We start from the raw sequence: 16,731 nt of genomic DNA, 5'->3' as shown, positions 1-16,731 counted from the left end.
TATATATATATATATATATATATATATATATATATATATATATATATATACACAGATTAGTGTGGCATGACTTGTTTTTGAGAAATCCATGCTGACTTTTAACAATTCTAGCATTCCCTTCTAAATGCTCACAGACTCTCTGTTTAATTATCTGCGCTAGAATCTTTCCTGGTATTGATGTCAGGCTAAATGGGTGGTAACTGTTTGGAAAAGGGCTGTCAAACATTTAAAGATTAAGGAGAACTACACGGATCAGTTTGTTAAGTAAAAGATTTGAAAACACTTGTATTGAGCAGCTGCCAATGGATTCAAGCTGCTAACATTTGGGTGTTACATCTTTCTACAAAAAACAAGAAAGTAGTTCAGATTTCCTACTGAGTTATGAAAATAAAATCTAAAAACACTTTCCAATTTTCAGTGGGAGCATGAATGTATTCACAACAGCTTTGACTTTAAAGCAAGGCAATATAAGCAAATTGACCTACATTTATTTTCTTAAGATACTGGAGGTTGGTTTTATGTTTGGCTATTTTGAAATCAATTGTGAAGAAGAAATTTCAAATACTGTCATGTATGCAAGAGTCCATGCCACGGTATGAATTAGGAACACATGATTTTTTTCAAGTATAAGTTGCTATTTTGGGGTGTTTTTCTGGGGGGGGGAAATCAACTTCATAGTATGTGTTATCCCACTCCTAGTGATTTTGTTACATAGCACTAACAACTAACAACACTGGAAGACTCTTTTAAAATTGATTCTGGAAGAGAAGAGATGAACTAGACAAAATGTCATCTAGCTTACTATTTTCAATATACCAGTAGACTAATTTGCACATTCACTTTGGCACCTCTCTTTCTTAGCAATTTGGTCTGAGTAGCAGGATTCTTCCAAAGATTCTATGAACGACATCTATAGGATCACAAAGCTCACCAGTAGAAGGCTGATTTATGTCCATGGGAACAATACTTAAATATTATTTGCATTGATACATTTCTTGCATGGCTCCAAGCATCATGAGCAGTTGAAAAGATTGCAAATGAAATATGCTATAATCAAAGATAAAAAAAATGTTCCTGACATCTTATACTCAAAAGCTAGTAGGTGCCAACAGCTGTTGCTGGAGGAGGTGTATTGTACGTTGGGCTAATTTTACTCATTCTTGGTATGTTTGTAGCCAAACAAACTAAACTATACATAATTCATTTACCAAAATACCTTGCAAGAGTAAATAAAGTCTAAATTCCACAGTACATGTTTAGAAGGGGCACAATAATACACAAGTTATACATGCCTCCCATCTGGTTTAATTATCAATACAAACCTAGCCCAACCAAAAAAATTATTTTATATCTTCTCTGTTTGTATGTCAATGTGATGCCTTCTACCTTTTCCCAGCGATATCTTATGTCTTTCCTTTGTAATAGTTGTGTAAGAAATCTGTATTCTTGCCTTTTTTTAACACGTATGCAGGTAAATCTCTAAATATCTCAATTTCTTTCCCTTCTATCACTAATTTTCCCTCATAACTTGTCTGGCATAGTCTCTCTCTCAAACTCTTATATTTGTAAAGCAAATTACCACATCCCTAGGCAAGTTTCTTTCCCTTGCAAATGTTGAGTTTATTGTAAATATTTTTTCAACTTGCATATCCAAAAGGTCTTCTGTCATTTCCATGAATTTTGCTAACTCCAGTATTAGTCTTTCAAATAGTTGCTCATTTTCCCTTTCTGGCAGTCCTCTAATTTTGGCACTCCTTTCTCTGTATCTAATGTCTTGCATTAATATATCTCTTCTGTCCTGCTCTCTATCTTTTTTTATTTTCTCTGTCTTTTTATCTAATTCTTTAGTTTTTTCTGTTATTTCCTCTACCTTCTCTCTTATTTCCGTTACTTCTCTTGAGATCTTGTCTATTTTTTTTGCTAGACCCTCAATTTCTTTATGCATATCAGACCTAATTTCCTCTCTAGTTTCCTTAAGTTCTTGTCTGCTCTGTATTTTAAATTCTCTCAACTCTTTTAATATTGTCATTGTAATATCAGTTTGTTTAGTCGGCAATTCCATTGATCCCCTTCTTGAATTTGAAATTTTTTTTGTTTGTCCAAATGTTTGCGATTGAGTTTGAGTTTGTGTTTTGGATCTTGTACCCATTGCCATATCTTTACTAACTGCCAATTGACTGGACCAGTTCATGAATATCTTATCATCAAATCCTTCTTCTTATTTATAACCTTTTCCTACCTTACAACAATAATATCATTCAAATCATCAGTCAGTCAATGTTTATCTCAGTTTATATTAAGAAGAGTAATTTACAGTCCGGGCTATTTATCATGCAATTGTATTCTTTTCTTATTTCTTCCTCTCTTTTTGCTCTTTTTTTTGGTTGGGCTAGGTTTGTATTGGTAATTAAACCAGATGGGAGGCATGTATAACTTGTGTATTATTGTGCCCCTTCTTAACATGTACTGTGGAATTTAGACTTTATTTACTCTTGCAAGGTATTTTGGTGAATGAATTATGTATAGTTTAGTTTGTTTGGCTACAAACATACCAAGAATGAGTAAAATTAGCCCAACGTATAATACACCTCCTCCAGCAACAGCTGTTGGCACCTACTAGCTTTTGAGTATAAGATGTCAGGAACATTTTTTTTTATTTTTGATTACCAACAAAACTAAAAAACAATATATTCTGATAAAACATAAAATACAACAGAAAAATACAAAAGAACTAGCCAACAAGTTAAAATTTACAAGACAAAAATATTTTGAAGGTGCAAATAAAACCAAAGATGGCTCGCATACAAATTAAAAAAAGGAAAGGAATAAAAGGATAAATAAAATCAAGGTAGGTGAGAAAATTATAACTAAACAAGATGAAATTATGAAAGCATTTCAAGAGTACTACAAGGAGTTATTCAAAGACAACATAAAAGACAGTGACATGGAAGGGAAAATAAGGAATTATTTAGAAAAAAAGAAAACAAACAAACTCACGAAAGAACAAATAGAAGACTTGGAAAGACCCATACAGAATGAGGAAATTATACAAGTAATAAGATCGCTGAAGGAGGACAAATCTCCCGGGCCAGATGGCTTCACATGTGTATTTTATAAATTGAACATTGATTAAAAAATATTTACAGGATTATTAGCCAATAGGCTGAAAAAGATTTTATGTAAGGTCATTAATAATGATCAGAATGGTTTCTTACCGGAAAGACAATTGAGATACAATACAAGAATGATATTAAATATAATAGAATATTATACTATTTACAAAGAAAAAGAAATGGCATTAGTATTTGTCGATGCCGGAAAGGCCTTTGACAGTATACGATGGGAGTTTATGTTGAAAGTATTACAAAGTATGGGAATAGAATCACACTTTTTGGCAAATATATCCCATTTATATACAAAACAGAAAATACAATTAATAATAAATGGACAAAAAACTGACTATATTTCTGTGGAAAAAGGGAACAAAACAAGGATGTCCGCTTTCCCCTTTACTTTTTATAACAATTCTTGAAGTTCTTAACAACGCGATTAGGGATAATGGGAAAATAAGGGGAACTAAGATTAAAGGGTGTGAATACAAGCTCCGCGCTTACGTGGATGATATGGTAATAATTCTGGAGGACCCATTAGAAAGTATAGACAGCTTGTTAACGGAATTGAAAGAATTTGTAAAATATTCTGGTATCAAAATAAATAAAGAAAAGACACTGATGATTACAAAAAATATGAAAAAGGAAAAGGAGAATGAATTGGCTGATAAAGCAGGGATTAAAGTTGTAAAGAAGGTAAAATACTTGGGTATCTGGTTAACTAACAAAAATGTAGAACTGTTCGAAAATAATTACAAAAAAGTTTGGACTCAAATTAAGAAGGATTTACTGATGTGGAACAATATGGAGTTGTCACTATTGGGCAGAGTGGCAACTATAAAAATGAATATATTGCCGAAAATTATATTCTTATATCAAAATATACCTATTATTGTTAAGGATAAAGTATTTACGGATTGGAACAAAGATATTAAAAATTTTTATGGAAAGGCAAAAAAGCTAGAATCAAACATCAAATTTTAAAGAAGGAAAGTGTAAAAGGAGGGTGTGCCCTACCTGATTTAAAAATTTATTTTTGGGCATGTGGGTTATTGTGGATTCAGGATTGGATAAAAGTGGACAAAACTAGCTTGCTGAATGTGGAATCATGTAATATGCGATTTGGTTGGCATGTGTACCTATGGTACCAGAGGCATCAGATTAACATAGATTTTCTATATCATGCAATTTGTAAACCCCTGTTTAGAATATGGAACATAATCAGGAAACGATATTACCCAAAAATCCCTTTGTGGGTATCAACTCAGGAGGCCTTCTTTAGTAGATGGGAAATGAAGAAAGATTGGTTAAGATACAGGGATCTATTAAAGATAAAGCTGAATGGGGAAATAGATATAAAAACTAAAGAAGAGCTGGAAAAAGAAGGAAAAAATGTACAATGGTTTGGTTACATACAAATAAAATCCAAGTTCAAACAGGATGCTATGAATGACGGATATGAAACAACAGAAAATAATTTGGATAAAATTTTTTGGGGAAAGGATAAAGGTAAAATTGCAAAGTTATATAAGGTTCTTATGGCATATGAATTAGAAAATGAAAATGTTACGGATAGTATGACAAAATGGGCTCAAGAGATAGGGCATACAATTTTGATGGAAAATTGGGAGAACTCTTGGGAAAAAACAACCAAATTACAGAAGTGCAAGATTTAAAAGAAAACTATTTGAAAGTTTCTAATTGCTGGTATTTTACACCGGTTAAAATCGCTAAGATGTATTAATTGAACAAAGACAAATGTTGGAAATGTGATTACGAAAAGGGATCATACTATCGTATGTGGTGGAGTTGTTTAGGAATTAAGTGTTTTTGGAAAAAGATACATCATATTATACAAACAATGTTAAACATACAGTATCCTATGTTACCGGAAATTTATTTGTTGAATATGACTGCACTTTTGGGAAAAGATAATGAAAAAAATACTGAAGAATTATACTTTACCTCATACTGCTAGCAAAAAATTGGAAGAATAATGTACAATGGTTTGGTTACATAATACCTGACATAGAGGAATGGTTACAAAAAGTACTGGACTTAAAGAATATGGATGCGTTGACATTGATATTAAAAAACAAAAAAGAAGAGGTGGATGATTGGACGATTATAGATGGCTTTTTGAAAAAATATTGGCATTTAAACAGAAAGCAATAATATGACAATTACATTAAATGAGAGAAAAAGAAATCTAGAAGAGTGATAACATAAATAAATAGAATAATGAGTTATGGTGGATTACGTGAATAAGAGAAATGAAAGCAAGGATGGATTATATGTGGTATATGTGATGGTAATTGTTTGGGACAACAGATAATAAGATGTAATAGAGATACACCAGATTTGTTGGAATTTCAATGTATGTTGTTTTTAATCAATAAATAAAAAAAGAGCAAAAATATCAAACTACAAATGTATGTAGCACTCATACAGCATCTTTAAATATCCAACCATAAACAGTGGAGAATAGTTTTGAATAAGAAGCTATATTTTAGAGTTTATGTGTTTTAAAGGTGGGAATTATAAGAATCGTAGCATACTATTTTTCCAAAAGTGCCTGAAAACATGCAAATAACATGAAGCTGAACTTTTCCCACGTATTCAAGCAGCAGAAGGCTGAGGACGAGAACCTTTACATCCCTGGCTATGGATTTAATGTTCTCTACACCACAGACAGTATTGTTTTAAAGGAAAAGCAAAATGCAGCCTGCTCAGGAGCATAGTTAAATGGATGGATGCCTATTTATATCACCCAACCACTTCCTACGACAGCTATAATTTAGAATCTGGAGAGCTGGTTTCTTCCCGAATTGCTACCAACCTGGCTAACACAAGTAGAGAAACAAGTCTCTACTGACAGGGCCTTGGCCTTTAATGTGACCTGCCAGATAGCTGCATTGCAGGCATGAGGGCAAATGACATTATACTTGGGAATGTCATTTGAGAAACTGGGCCAAACACATGGAACTAGTGTTTCAAGAAAGGTCTGCTGGAAATCTCCACTGTGGCTTGCATTTCTCTGACTTGACAGAAAAATGAAGTCTGAATTTGGGTAAAGCCACAATAAGACTATCTCTCTTTTTATCACTCAGCTAAAACAGTCTTTCAGCCGCATAGCAGCTGCTCTAGTATGTCAGTATTGATATCATTAGTGGCTACACAGTTGTAATGCAGCACTGAGTCATTCCCAGATTGGTAGTTCTGCAGTCACATGTATTATCACCATTTCCATTAAACAATACACAAATCATGCTTTTTTTGCTTTTTTTGAAGAAGAAGTCTATATAACTTGGAACATTTTTTTGCTATTTATTCTGGACTTTTAGGAGAACTTTGAAAGTCTTTAGAAATCCAGCCTCCTAAATGTAACCAAGGGAAGCTTTTTTTAAAAAATCAAGAGGCTACATTTTAGAGCTTCTGTAGCTTAAACCTGAGAAGCATAAGAAAATCTATCTTAGGATATTAAAAAGAACTTAAGCATCTTGCTGCTAACAGTGTAAAATTTCATTGCTTCCAGAACAGCACAGGGAAAGTGATTTTGTCTATAGTTGTTTTAGTGTAACTTAAAGCCATTTCCGACTTATGGCAACCCAAAGGTGAACGCATTACAGCATTTTCTTGGCAAGATTAGTTGCCCTTCCTCTGAGGTTCAGAAAGTGTGATTTGCCCAAGCAAACCCAGTGAATTATCATGGCTTAGTGGAGATTCAAACCCTGGTCTCCAGAGTTATAGTCCAACACTCAAATCATGCTGGCTCTCATTGCATTGCCTATAGCATGTAGGATAATTATTTATAGCTAAGGAACAAAGAACCTGAAACCACAAGGCAGAAAACCCAAATGGTTGCTTATTCGTTTCACTAAAGCGCCAGCATCTAGAAACCAACAATGAGAGCAGCAGATAACTTCTGTATAGGACAACCACAAGAACAACATGTAGTTTCATGCACAGTTAAGAGATTCTGAGTCCACATCATGATGAAAACCTTTGTTCTTACCTGCACAATGTCCAGGACCATTCCAGCAGCTACTGTCCCAAATCCTGCCAGCAGGAAAGGAAAAAGGACTTGCAGTCCAATGGAGAAAGATGTTTCTTTTAGTGGAGAAGTTGGTTCTGGGCCCCGATCCATACTGGTATCATCACTCTCAGTAGTTTGACTGCCGTTTTCTAGCAAAGCATCCTCCTCACATACCCCTTTGGCATTGGCTCGGGATTCTATCACTACCACCTCCACTCCTCCTTCTTCTTCAGGTTCTAAAAACTCGGAGGATTCAACAAGATGCTCTCGGTCAGGGCTAGAGAGACAATCTATAGGTCCAACGACAATGGGCAGCACGACTCCATTGGGGTGATGAGCCTCTTTTTGTTCTAGCTTGGATGACATATTTTGCTCTAGTCTTCAGTCCTCAATGTACTACAGAAGACAACTGTTGGAGAAAAAGCCTTTTGTTCTGGGGTTCAGACCACCTGCCTTTTGGCATATGGATGTCAAATCCCCCAGGCCCACAATGCTGCCCTTTGCTGCAAGATCTGCTCCCCTAGCAAAAATCCCCATGAAGCACAATTCAGAATTGGAGACACCAGCCACAGAGCCAAACCACAAGAGCTTCAAGTGAAATCAAAACCACTCTGGTTTGCCTTTCCTGGAGGTTTACGCCCAGGCAAAAATTCTTGGTACACAATATAAAATACTCTTTAGTTTTTAGTTTTGGTTTATAACTTTCTGGAGCATCATATTTCCAAATGTGTGCCTTGTTGGTTTTAGGCCCAGTTCTTACTGAAGTTGCCAGGAACAGTTCAGCTGCTCTTCAGAGTTAGTGGAGAAAAATACTTCATGAAGGCACTTGGTAAACTAAGAGTCTTTAAAACCAGTTTGAAATAACTTTGGATTCTAGCTTTAAAAAAAGCAAACAAAAGAAGAAAAGAATATGGTTTATTCAGATTCTCAGGCAGTTCTGGCCCTCCAGAAAGTTTGAAAGATCAGAGAAATGAGAAATAAAATTGTCCAGTTAATTTCTTCTTTTCTCCCCAACAGAAACATGTAATCCTGTCATGAATGCTGTGCTTTGATGGGGTTCCAAATGATTACGAGAGGCTTGGTTAATATCTTGCTTTTGTCCTCACTTTTTCCAACTCCCCTTTCACACTTCTTAAGAGACAGCTTGGTTACCAGTGTGCGGTCGGAAGAGCCATCCACCTTCTCAGAAAGGAGATCTCTCACTTTACATGAGGCAATGAAGAGTTTTATTTAAAGCAACAAGACGACTCCAGACAGGCTTACACTGTGAACTTGTCCAGTACTTGCACTGGGGGAAAAAAGTCAGTGGACTCTTCAGGGATCACGTGGCTTTCACCTTGAACAGAAGAGTGGAAAATGCATGATATACCTTTTAGGGATCTAGAGAATAACGCTTTCATTCACAAAGTCCCTCCCTCCCATGTATTAAGAGCATATATCAATAGCTTCACTGTTCTTTTTAATGCTTCTTTAAACATTACACCAGCATACGTAAGCACACATACATCAATATAAAAACAGCTGCAAAGGAAGAGACCCTTAAGTTTCCGCTGTCACTGCTCAGTTTCCCTCTCAACACTGAGCCCTGTTTAAGAGCTTCATCCACCGGAGTCACAGGACGTAAAGCTCAGATGTGTTCCATGAAGCGGACAGACACCATTGTTCGCTGCTGCTGAGACAATGCAAGAGCAGCCAACAAACATCTTTAAAAGTGAATCAGGCCAGCATTATTATACCTTCAGGGCCATTCCTCAACCAGGATGGATATGCAGGCCATTCCTGGGTTCTAAAGCCAAAAACCTGACAGCTTTTGTCTGCAACTAGTAAGAAAGCAAAACATGCTATAACAGAGGCACAAGTGTGTTACCACTATCCAATAAAGAAAAATAAAAGCGCAAATCCTAGCCTGGGGCAACAGTTACTTTTGTTGAATCTAATTCAAAACTTTGTTCGTGTTTAAAAATGCAGTCTTTTGATATGTCCTTGGGATAAAGATGAACAGAGATGCCCCCCTTTATCTCTTTTGCTTCCCCCAAACAACTCCTTATACATGATTTGAGGCAGAGATGATGGTTCTTCAATGAATTATTTTTGTACTTGTCCATAGTCTCACAAGTCATCCCAACGTGCCATGCTCTCATCCAAACAATTCATTATTAATGAATGCTACCTGGTAGACCCTTGTAGCAAAGTGAATACATAGTCTTTAGTGAAGCAATGAGCATACAAGACCCAAATCCAAAGATTTTAGAGGACAACAGTCTGTGTGGGTTTTTACATGGAAGGCCAAGTAGCTATCTATACTGCCAAAAATCTAAGCACAATTCACCTGAGAAAGAAAGTATAATTTTTGGGGGGGGGGGGAAGGGGCATAAGTGGGACTCCCAAGAACAATCTAAAAGCTCAGCTGAGAAAGCAAACACTATACAGGTACTCAAGATTGTATATCTCACACATTACCAACTAACCTCTTTCAGTTTGTCTCTGCTACAAGATCCCTTTGCATCCTCATTTTCCAGACTAACACAGCTATTTCTTTGAATTCAAGCCTGTGCAGTTAAGCGATCCAATTTTATTTACACTGAAAATGTTTTTTTGGACAGGAAGTGCTGTTAGCATATATGAGTCAGACACTGCCTCATTTACTATGAAGTTACATGACACAAAGATCATGCACTTCAGGATTGTGAGTAACCCATCCAATTTTGTACTCCACCCTCAATAAGCCCTTTCTGATAGCAACTAGCCTTCTCTCATATCTGAGTGCATCTAATTTCAATATATATCCCCTTGGGTGGCTGGCCATCCATCTCCTTCCACTAGTTGAATGGATCCTTACATTGGTCCACCAGTACTCAGTACTCATCCCTGCCTCCACTGAGAGAAACCCAGAATCATCCCATTTCTAATCTCTGCTCTTCCCACCAATCTATGGCCTGTTACAGACTACCAAAATAAAGCTGCTTGGGGTCTCTTTGGAGGTATGCTGTTTAAATGATGCATGTGTCCTAAGAATCCGGAAGCTGCACCAAAGCTGCACTCCAGTACTTAGCAATGGAGTGTGGCTTTGGCACGACCTCCGGACTCTTAGGACCCATGCATCATTTAAATAGCATACCTCCAAAGAGACCCAAAGCAGCTTTATTTTGGCAGTCTGTAACAGGCCTAAGACTTACCTGCAGGATCTTACTATGAGAGGGCACAGATCTATTGACTTGAAATACACAGTCAAAAACCTTATTGAATGTCACATTGCACTATGTTCATCCCAGCCAGGCAATTCTAACACCACTGCTTCCATCCCAAAAGAGAAATACCCCTATATCCTGAGACCCACAAGCAAAAGGCACAGTAATTTTTAAGAAACCCCTCACAGACACAACAGCAAAAGTGTATGGTTTTTAAATGCTTTTATGGTTTTTACTTTACAGTGGGCTCTTGGTATACAGTGGGGTTTGGTTCCAGGACTGTGTACCCGAACCCCATGGATAATTAATGGATGCTCAAATCCCATTAAATACAGTGGCATATAAATGGGGCCTCTTATACAAAATGACAAAATCAAGTGTGTATGTGTATATATATAATATTTTCAAAGTATGGTTGGTTGCATCCGTGGATACAGAGGGCTGATTGTGTTCTATTTTGTGATCTGTTTTAATAGTGTCATAACTTAATTCCATTCGAATGGTCATTTCCATATGTTTAATTGTCCTGTGCTATTAAATAGTAAGCTGCTCTGAGTCCCAGTTTTAGGGGAAAGAGTGGGACATACATCAGTATAATAAGAACAACAGAATGATAGAGTTGGAAGAGACCGCAAGGGCCATCCAGTCCAACCCCATTCTGCCATGCAGGAACTCTCTATCAAAGCATCATCATCATCATAATAATAGGACTTTGCTTCTTTGGACCATCTCCATCCCAGAAACATTACCCCAATCTTGTAGTTCTCTCACCTGCTCAGTTCTCCCGCAAAAACACTGGACACAAGGCAGGGAACCCACAGCTGGGGATGGCAGAGAGGATGGGGAGGAAAGGGCTGCTGAACGGGGGCCCCATTAAACCCTGACCAAGCCCTCCATCTCTTTAAAGGCTTACTCTACCTCTGGTGAAGCCTCTCTGTTGCCGTGTGCCTTCAAGTCTTATGGGGCTCCCAAGGCAGAGCTCCTTAACACTCTTATTAACCCAGTGTTGCCCTTTAAGAGAGTTTGGACTTCAGCTCCCAGGAGCCTCAGCCACGCTGGCCAGTAGCCTGGCATTCTGGGAGTTGAAGTCCAAAACCCCTTAAAGAGCAGAGTTTGGGGAGCACAGACTCTTTCCTGCCCACAATTGCTTCCATGGAGAGGGGGGCCTCCTACCTCTTCCCAGGCAGTAGACCCTCTCCGTCTTCTTCTTCTTCTTCTTCGTCGTCGTCCTCCTCCCTCTGGCTCTCTTCCACTCCTTCCAGCTCCTCTCCCTTCCGCGTCCACATTGCAACTGGACCGAGGAGGATTAAGAAGCCGCGGCTGGCACCCGAGAGGCGGGAAAGCACTAAGCTCCTCCTCCCTCCTTCGGACGGTTGACATCACCGGCCTCCAATGGGAGAGAGAGGCTGGCCCCCTAGCTCCCTCCTGATTGGTTCCTCCGGTTGACAGTGAGGACGGGGCCCCGGCCGACGGAGCGGATTGGACGCAGCTCTAGCCAATCGCCGCGCGGGAGGGGGAGGGCCTTGGGGATCCGGGTCTGGGAGGGAGCCAATCAGGAGCGCCGCCGTGCCAAAGGCACAGGCATTCCTTCGCCGAAGGGGCGCCGCAGCTGTTCTGAGGGGCTCCAGCGCGTCCTCCCTTCTCCGGACACGGCCCTACATTTCCCGGACACGGCCCCGCGTCCTCCGCCTGGAGCCTGACTAAGAACAAGCATGGATTTCCATTTCGATGAGTGCTTGTAGCTTTTATTTTGGGTCGCGTCCTGCATTTTCCTTGGGCAGGGTCACCGGACGCGTCCTCCCTTTCCCCCGGACACGGTCCTACATTTTCCCGGACTTGGTCCCACTTTTGCCGGACTCGCCCTCCCCCACATTTCATTGCTTTCTGCCCGGGAGAAACTCCCAGACGTCCTCCATTTGGAGCCATGGCTTTATGTTTAAACGAGCGTGTTTAGCTCTTCCGTGCTCAAGTCCTACGTTTTCCTTGGACGACACGCCCTCCTTTTCCCGGACGTGGCCCTACGTCCCATTACCTTCTGAAACAGCCTCCATTTTGAGCCTAAGAAGCATCAGCATTTCTGTGGCCGTGTCCTACATTCTCTCAAACGTCCTACATGTTTGGCAGTGAGGCCGTCCTAAAGCCGGCTTGTGAGGAAAAGGCATTGCAAAATGTAGGACGTTTGAGAAAATATCTAGAACGTGACCCAATGAAAGCCAAAAACACTTGAATAAACATAAATGGATTCCATGTGGTTTTAGTTAGAGCTGTCTTGCAAACACTGGGGTTGATTATGTATGTTCCTGGTGAGCTTGTCTCTACTGAAAGGCCTTCTTGGCTTGCAATAGACTTAATAATCATAGCTTTATTATGGCCATTTGGCCAGCACAGCAATAGACTTATACTCAGGACAGTTCTCTTGAGAGAGAGAGAGAGACTCAGGGCTCATTCCCACTTGCAAATAAATCAGTTTGCGATCCAAACCAATGGATCGGTTCAACAGGGGAGCATGGCCCACACGACGTCTGCCTCGGTCGCATTTGTTTTCCCTGTAAAACAACCCACTTGTGGTTCACATTCACAAATGAATTGGTTCAAAATGGACCCGCTTAAACTGGCCGAAGGGCAAATTTAAATCGATTCTGATCCGCATCTGGTTCACACTTGCGCAGAATCGGTTTATCGAAAAAGACAGGGGAAAAATCAGCGTCAAAAAGACGTGGGTTAAATGGGTCTAGTGCATGCCCCCCCCCTCTCCAAATCGCATCAGCAATTGGGTTTAAGCAAGAACCAGGGTCATTTGAACCGGCTCAAACCGATTCATGATCCGGTTTAAAAGGTACAGTAGTGGGAATCAGGCCTCAAGATAAGAAGTCACTGTCAGCACAGAATGCGGAGAAACCACGGTTCCCAAACGGCAAAGAGTTCAGGTGAGGCTGCAGCCTTTCGCCTTATTTGTTCCACTTGTATGTGGAAACCATACAAAGAGTGGGGCCAGACTTAGGAGGAGTGAAAACAGAAGGAAAGAACACCGAGGACCTAAGATATGAGGATGACTAGCAGAAAACATCATGCACTCGGAACAATTACTAAGGAAAATCAAACAAGGAAATGCAAAGGCAGGCTTACTGCTGAGCGTAAAGAAAACAAAAATAACGGCCACGGAGGACCCACATAAATTTGGATTAGACAAGGAGGAAATCAAAACCTTTAAAGAAGGTAAAGAGTTAAAGCGTTCTCATACCTTGGATCAAACATTGTTCAGGATGGAGATTGGAGTCAAGAGGTAAGATGAAGACTAGGAATGGGAAGGGCTGCCATGAAAGAGCTAGAGAAGACCCTAAAGAGCAAAGATATACAACTGAGCACTAAAGAATCATCCAAGCCATAGTATTCCCCATCACTGTGTATGGATGGGAGAGCTAGACAGTGAAAAAGGCAGATAAAAAGAAAACCAACTCGTTTGAGACGTGGCGATGGAAAAGAGTGATGAGGATACTGTGGGCAGCAAAGAAAGACCAACAAATGGGTTTTAGGACAGATGAAACCTGAAATATCTCTAGGAGTCAAGATGATCACAGTGAGGCTGCCGTACTTTGGGCACATCATGAGAAGGCATGGCTCACTGGAAACGTCAATAATGATGGGAAAGGTTGAGAGTAGAAGAAAGAGAGGATGGATAGATTCAATAAGGAAGATCCGAGGGTCACCATGAGTCGAGGTCGACTCAAGGACAGTTCACAACAACAAGACAAAATTGTACTTTAGCAGCAACAAACCTTTGACTGAATCTACATTTAGGTTATTCCTTTCATTTGTCCATTGTGCTGAAATTAAGGGAGGGAAATCCTTTTGGTATTTGCACTGTGTCCTCAAGCAGCCCATTGCCTGACATGTTTGGTGTCCTTTTCACCTCTGAAAAACAAACATGCCCCAAGCTCTGGTAGGAAGTCTTGCCTGCCACTGCTCCTAGGAAAAAAGAACTTTAGAAGGATGTATCCTATTCCCCCTGTTTGCATTGAGGACAAGCTGCTAAGTAGACACATTTCTCCAAGGGGAACAGCAAATAATATGTTATTCAATGGGCCTCTTAATCATGCTCAAAATGGAGGACATTTTGGAATTCTTCTTGCTCAGGAGGTTGGAATGTAGGACATTTCCTAGAAAAGGAGGCTGCCTTGTCACCCTTTCAGGAGCAGAGAGGGTAGAATGTACCCTTTCAGGAAGCAACTGGGGAATACAGTTGCCCCCCATAGCCACAGATTTTTTTATCCACAGATTCAACTATCCACGGCTTGAAAATATTCAAATAAATAAATGGATTCCAGAAAGCAAACCTTGATTTTGCCATTTCATATAAGGGATACCATTTTACTATGCCGATGTATATAATGGGGCTTGAGTATCCACAGATTTTGGTATCCATGGTGGGTCCTGAAACCAAACCCCAACGGATACCAAGGGCCCATTGTAATTCCTTTTCATCACCCACTTAGTCAAAAATGAACCTCGCTGGAAGAAAGAAGCAGATTTTGGAAGCAGGATGGGCAGGTCCTTGTCATTCTGTCATTCTCCTAAACTGACCTGGTCAGAAGCTCAGATATGGTGGGGAAAGCCATTGTTAAAGTAGGGTTCAGCTACCAGTCCCATTGGGTTCTATACATGAAATGCAGAGAGCAATTCTCCAGGGGGAATATCTACAAGATGGGAAACACCATCTTGTCTTTTGCCTGAGGTGCTGGACTTATCCTTGGGGGGATAACTAAATGAGACATGTAAGAGGCATGTTAACATCCCTTAACAATTATAATAGGAGCAGTGAGGGGAACGATTGGAGTGAAGCTTCAGCATTGGGAGTGTTTAATGTTTTTCTTTGCATAATTTACCCAATTAATTCCATTAACTGAAGTTGTCTGTGAGTAGGACAACATTTACAGATATCATACAGGCAAGGGGTTGTCATATTTTGTGGTGCAAATAGCCACTTTTGAAGGGGGTGATGCAGAGGGAAGAGTTTAACTTCTCTCTGTGTGTTGCAGTGCCAGGAAATCAATGTTTGTAAATGTGGATATCATACTGTACTTTGGATAATTTATCCCTCAATTCCTACGACTGCAATCCCAAACTCACTTAATACAGAGTGAATCATGCATAGTGGGACTCACTTGTAAGTAAATGTGTACACCATTGTCCTATTAATAATAGTACAAATGACTTAGGCCAGCATTTTGTATTGCTCCTCTGCTTCTGAACCTCTTGTTCTAATCCCAGCTGTAGGAGGAGCTGGGCAGTGGTGAGAAGACACTCTATACATGCAAACAGGAACACTGCCCATTGTTAATTCATGTTTTCAAAGGTCTTCATCTGGACATTAAAAACAAATTCTGAGACTGAACCCTGATTAGTTTAAAGTAATTCCTGATTTAAAAAAGCTAGTAATAATAATAATAATAATAATAATAATAATAATATAAAACCCCTGTTTTTTGAAGTAAAAAGAACAACAGAGGATAGAAAAGCAAAGGAATCTATGATGACTAGGATGGACTACAATGTGGAAATACATGTCTTTCAAATCTAGCATGGCAAACCAATTGCCTTTCTATATTGGGGGAGGATAATATTACCATCCTGAAACACCTGGGCTTGATGTAAAAATTGATTTCCTGTGCCTGCCAGGAGGACTGCAACAGAGTGCCATTACACCTGCCAGACTTTTGCTGCTGCAGTCTGCCACATGGTGAGCAATAGTAATCTGGAGCAGAGCCAAGCAGCGTGCCTCAACATACAATCTAACAGTAGCCCATTTATCTTCTTCTGGGAGTTTATCCAAAAATGGTAGAATTTCCCCCCACAAAAATTGTTGATAAGCGCCCGTGCAGGTGATACAGCTAGCAGTTTCCTTCTCTGTCTTGATTGCTGGTGTAGAGTGTAAATTTTGTGACAAACAGGACTGATTGGCAGCATGATTATGGCTGAATCCTGACTCCATAGTGATTCAATTTTCTTCACAGCAGAAGGAACTGAGGAAGATGTTGACCATGAATTTTTGGCAACATGAAAAAGGTAAGGCAGCAAAGGAAGAGAGGCTAGAGATGGGGCCAGGCTCTATACACACTGCCATATTGGATTGTTGGACCTGTAAATTATGTGAGTGAGCCATGTGTAGCGTTTGGTTTGTGAAACACCTCACATCATTCCTCGGCAAGAAAGGATCACATTCAGCCACTAAAGCTGCAGGAGAGAATTCAGCTAATGAACCCGAGGAAGTGTTAGAAGAATCATCAAGATCATAAGCGCCATGGGCCTCACAAAGACAAAAGACACACTTAGGAGCTAATCACTTGGCTATTAAAAGCGTCTTACCTGTATCTGGTTTAAAGCTTAATTTGGGTGGCAT

The 16,731-nt window shown here is 39.6% G+C and overlaps 1 protein-coding gene across 1 annotated transcript in view; it reads right to left on the bottom strand.

The window, feature by feature from the left end:
• SLC41A1 (solute carrier family 41 member 1) overlaps positions 1-11,658 on the bottom strand; it is a 54,988-nt gene extending 43,330 nt beyond the window's left edge. The window contains exons 1-2 of the mRNA XM_042462373.1: positions 11,508-11,658; positions 7,126-8,482 (exon numbers count right to left, since the gene is read on the bottom strand). Coding sequence (XP_042318307.1) covers positions 7,126-7,512 — 387 coding nt within the window. The 5' untranslated portion in view covers positions 7,513-8,482; positions 11,508-11,658. The remainder of the gene's footprint in view (positions 1-7,125; positions 8,483-11,507) is intronic.
• Positions 11,659-16,731: the final 5,073 nt, after the last annotated feature.

The sequence above is a fragment of the Sceloporus undulatus genome, chromosome 4 (assembly GCF_019175285.1).
Source record: "Sceloporus undulatus isolate JIND9_A2432 ecotype Alabama chromosome 4, SceUnd_v1.1, whole genome shotgun sequence".
NCBI classification, from domain to species: domain Eukaryota; kingdom Metazoa; phylum Chordata; class Lepidosauria; order Squamata; family Phrynosomatidae; genus Sceloporus; species Sceloporus undulatus.
This window is presented reverse-complemented; position numbering and strand designations above follow the sequence as displayed.